The 5,124-nt window shown below is 41.4% G+C and overlaps 1 protein-coding gene across 1 annotated transcript in view; it reads left to right on the top strand.

Moving 5' to 3' along the window:
• mkln1 (muskelin 1, intracellular mediator containing kelch motifs) overlaps window positions 1-4,761 on the top strand; it is a gene marked incomplete at its 3' end in the record, with an annotated part of 31,364 nt that extends 26,603 nt beyond the window's left edge. The window contains exons 13-14 of the mRNA XM_083794567.1: window positions 4,210-4,247; window positions 4,468-4,761. Coding sequence (XP_083650693.1) covers window positions 4,210-4,247; window positions 4,468-4,761 — 332 coding nt within the window. The remainder of the gene's footprint in view (window positions 1-4,209; window positions 4,248-4,467) is intronic.
• Window positions 4,762-5,124: the final 363 nt, after the last annotated feature.

Genomic DNA, 5,124 nt, shown 5'->3' with positions numbered 1-5,124 from the left:
ATTTTAGTGGTTAAAAAATCAAACAAACAAACAAAACAGGAACACGTAGATGTTGCTTCAGATCTGTGGAGATTGGCTGTTAAGAAGTTTAATATCTTAAACCCAATACTTGGTTGAGCGATATACTCGACCCCCTCATTTTCCCCCCTTTGCCAAATTTCTTCTCAGAAAATGGACAATCTAACAAACCTGATATGCTACTTTTGCCGAATGTTCGCCCCCCAGAATAGGGACGCGAGGGTGAATTAACTTAGCAAAAAGGCGCACTTCGAAAGTAAACACTAGTCTGCATGGAATGGCCGATTGTAGACACGCCTTTTTAACCTTTATGTTGATTTATTTATATATTCTGCCACAGTGAAATCTCCCCTGGTACTACTTACGGACGTCGGAAACAATTTGCAGGCCAACTTGAGATCGGCCTTTGCTGATTTCGACTCTGAAAATAAGTCCTCCAGAAGGAAAACCGTTCTAAATGTAATCTCATCAAGTTCCAATTGATGTTAGACCTATTAGCGATTTCACTGTACAATCACTGAAGTCCTCAGCATTCAGTTTCATGGCCATTACTGTTGTCATGCATATGTTTTTGAGAGTGTGTGTGTGTGTGTGTGTGTGTGTGTGTGTGTGTGTGTGTGTGTGTTGGGTACGCTTGTCTGTCTGTCTGTCTGTCTGTCTGCTGCTCTCGTCAAAGCTGAGTGTAGAAAGCTAAGTTTGTTCTGTAATATCAACATCATGTACTGGAACAAAAGTACAAAAATCAAAGGCTACCGTACTTTGAGAATTTCTATTTATCATTTCACAAAAACCCTCGGGCTTATTGTGACCTGCTTAAAAAGATTTGTTTATTTTTGTTTAATGCCTGAAGGAAATGAGAACTGTTTGACAAAGGAAAGGAAAGCACCTTTTTGTAAAAAAACCCAACAAAATGCCAAATACACATTTTTTTTTGTGCAAAATTGTAGCGTTTAAAGATTCTTCAAATTTAAGCTGGATGGAATGTTGTTTTTTTTCATCTCTTTCTTTTCATTTGACTCTCTTCCTTCCTCCTCCACCCTGATTGGCTCAGGAGTAAACTGGGTCGTTGAAGCACTACTCTGTGGATAAACGTGAATGTGTAGAAGGTCCTTGTAGTATCGCATTGTATGTAATGTATATAACGAATAAAGATTGTATTTTGTTCAGGTTTCTTACTTCACTCTCTGTGATGTTTTCTTAATAATTAACCCATTTTGACCTAGATCAGATTCTAAAAATGTCTTCTACATCCTTGACAGTTTTCTGAAAAAGCTATGTTTTTGTGTCAGTCGTTCTTCGATTTTTTCAAAATCACACCCGTGATGCCTCCCCCTGGCCAGCCAGGGCGCCTGATGGAAGGGAAAGGAACTGGTTGGAATAATGTGTTCCTTCCACGCGCTATATACGTCCAACCAGGGAAACTCCCCCGTCAGGTGTAAAGGAGCAACTTGGACACTCAGGCATGAAGGAAGCATGAGTTCAAGTCCGTTGCTCACCCCTTGTCCCCCATATATGGGGACTAGGTTGGCGGAGGGTGTGTAGAGCCCAGGATCACATTAGATGATTGACACAGGGGTGAAAAATGGGTTACAAAATCGTGGGATAAAAAAAAGTCACACCCGTGTGAACTGAGAGGTGCAACTCCCCTCTCTCTCTCTCTCTCTCTCTGTCTCATTAGCAGGCAACAGTGCAGCACTGTCTCTCTCTCTCTCTGTTTCTGGCACAACAGCGCCCCTACTGGTACTCATTGGTGGGTGAACCAACACAGGTGAACACGGACATTGCTGTTCCTTGGAGTGGTTGCACCACTCAGAAAATAGCAGACCTACAAGCTCCGAGCTTGTAGGTCTGCTATTTTCCAATAGCTAAAGCATAACATAATGCTAACACCAAAAAGGGGTTTTAACTTTGTGATCATGCCTGCTGTAGTAGTGTACACACAATAGTCCTGTCATGGATTTGATTGGAAAAAGAAAACACTTTTTATTTGCAAAATATTACAAGAAAATCTTATTGGCGGCTTCAAACTGTATCAAAGGCAATTCATGACAATTTACAAAGTTCCAGTGTGTCAGACCCCCTGTTTAGTTGCTTGGCTTCATCAGCAAACAAACCATAAATATATAAAATACTGTTACATTATACTTTGGTGAAAACGTCAAAAAGTATCATATAAGTGAGACTGTACACAACACAATGAGAAACAACATAGTTTTCTTTGTCCCCAAGGTGATGGATTTTGCTTCGATAAAATGTGAAGCTTGTGGTTGTGAACGTAAATATATAACATTTTATGAGTGAAAGGGAAGAGAAGGGGTTCAGTTGATTGACAGTGCAAACAATAAAACAAAACAATACAATAAAAGATTAAGTCTTAAAATGTACACAACGCTGTGTGGTTCGGGTCTGCTCTGCGATGACAAGTCGGCCTTTTCAGAATATATAAATAGGCTCGGCCATGTCCAGCATCAACGATAATAACAGTATATTACAGTGTTTATTATTCCCCAGTTTGTTTATAGTTTCCCCAGAAACGTCCATCTTGCCAGTGTGTCTATCGACACGGTCGTTCTGCATCAACACGTTTAACCCATTCTGACCTGAGAGCTTGTAGATCTGCTATTTTTAAATAGCTAAAGCATAATGTAATGCTAACACCAAAAGGGGTTCCCAACCCAGAATGGGTTAAATGTGTAAAATGTACCACTGTGGCCTTAAGTTCACAGCCATCGGCAGATCCTTCTCGATACTGTAGTAAAATCAGACCAGTCTGAAGCGAGTGGTGCAACAGCACCCCCTATTGGTACTCTAGTCTAAACATCGGGGCATAGTCACATAGGTTGTTAGGTCCTAACCTATGCCACCTATAGCCAAAACACGAAACCTACGTTTTTTTCACCCCAGGGGCTCACATAGGACAGAGAGAGGAACTCCTTATATGGTCATCGCACTATATAGTAGGGAGGATTATCACAACAAAACAAACAGCAATGTCCAGATGTCCTAACTTATGTCATAACCTTTACACATAGGTTGGGACATTGCTGTTCCTTGGAGTGGTTGCACCACTCAAAAATCAAAAGGATGACTTAAGTCTGATTCATACTTTGGCGTTGCATGCCGATAAAAAAAAGACAAACCTACAACAAGCCCACTACATTTTGCGGATGCTTGTAGCTCTGCTGTTCTTTCTGCATGTGACACAAAGCATTTATTTATAGGCACTAGATTATCCTGAGGTCATTATCTATTAACACACTATAGTTCTAAAACATAAAACTGTCAGTGCTGCTGGTATTTAATAATTGCTGTTCTGGTTTTATCTTTCTGTCCAAAATTGTCCTGGCGTTGTCACGTGCCTATATGGATAATGGATGCCCATTTTTGTCATAAAAATAAAAACATTATTTATTCTTGCTTTTTCTTCTTGTAATTGGGTATAATTATACCTATCGTGAAGATATTTTGGGCATATGTCATTCTAGGCGAACCTTTAAAAAAATATTGAAATATATTGACAATTCTTTCAGGAAATAGAAAAAACATAAAAAAATGGCCGATGTTGGAGCTCACATTGTGTTAAAGTGGTAAAGGTGAAGTAAGTGGCTATGTACATTTTTGAAAGAATGTGGGCCTGTTTATTTTTATTGAGTGATGGTTTCCATAATGGATGTTGATACGTTTTACGAGATTGTTTACTTCACAAGACATTTTTAAAAATATATATTATTTACAGGTTTATGTATAAATCAACAGTCTTTTAGTGGGTATCAGAGAAGATGGAGGGTCTCTACTCTCTACCTGAACACGGTCAATTGAATTTACTTGAATCTATAGTTCATAATGTCAAATCTATTAATCCCTTTTGGCCTGACGGACTATTTTCTAAAAAGCCCATGTTTCTATGTCAGTCGTTTCATGTCAAGGACTCCCCAGAAAATATGTAATTGGCCCCCGACCCCCCATCTGAAAATATGTTGTTCCAGGGACCTCCTCCCAGAAGCAAAGATTTGAGTTAAAAACGTTTTTTTTCACGGTTCCCGCCCAGAATGGGTTAAATAAATGGCACTAGGGACTTTAAATTGTGCTAACGTAGGTTAGCACCAGGTCACAAATGTTTGTTTTGGTCCTATAAAAAAGTAGGCACAGACAGAACTCCAGCCTCCTGTTCTGTGCATCACATTCCCAAAGGTATTCCCGTGGTATTCCCCATGGGTACCCCCATCCAAGTATTTGTCGACATATATATATATATGTACAACATTCTCCATTCCTTCAACCCTTCTTAAGCTTTGTTTTTGTGGCATTGGATGCTCTAAAAGTTCCAAAAGTCTTTATCAGTGGGTTTGAAGACGTGGAAGGTGGAAGCAGATCTACAACGCATCTATCAGAATGTGACTGAAGTTATCACTCTCAGTTCTACGGGATGCATTTCTATCTGTGGAACAGCGGTCCGTGTTGGCGAGCAGCGTGGGTCAGGGTTCTGGGTGGAGGTCGTGGTTCTGTCTGGAGGCGAGCAGCGTGGGTCAGGGTTCTGGGTGGAGGTCGTGGTTCTGTCTGGAGGCGAGCAGCGTGGGTCAGGGTTCTGGGTGGAGGTCGTGGTTCTGTCTGGAGGCGAGCAGCGTGGGTCAGGGTTCTGGGTGGAGGTCGTGGTTCTGTCTGGAGGCGAGCAGCGTGGGTCAGGGTTCTGGGTGGAGGTCGTGGTTCTGTCTGGAGGCGAGCAGCGTCGGATCAGGGTTGTAGGTGGAGGTCGTGGTTCTGTCCGGTCCTTTTGTCTGGTTCTCGTCTCTCGTCTGTCACACTTACCAGAGAGCCGTGGACGTTCTCTCTGTCGGCCAGCGTCTTTTCCGGGTTTTTAAGACAGCTAGTGGATGGAAATTAACCCATTTAGGCCTGACCTCGAAATTAAAAAAAATAAATCTTCTAAATCCTCCAGTTTTTTCTGAAATAAATATTTTCACGATTTTTTTCCAAAAATAGCAGACCTACAAGCTCATAGCATGCCACTCGGTGGCGCGCTATGAGCTTGTAGATCTGCTATTTTTCAATAGCTAAATTATAACATGTGGGTTTCCGGGGCGGAGCTTCTTTTCCATCCACCATGCT

This window comes from Protomyctophum parallelum (genome assembly GCF_964188405.1).
Source record: "Protomyctophum parallelum genome assembly, chromosome: 22".
In the NCBI taxonomy this organism is placed as follows: Eukaryota; Metazoa; Chordata; class Actinopteri; order Myctophiformes; family Myctophidae; genus Protomyctophum; species Protomyctophum parallelum.
The sequence above is the reverse complement of the archived record's forward strand: the minus strand, read 5'-3'. Positions and strand labels throughout refer to the sequence as shown.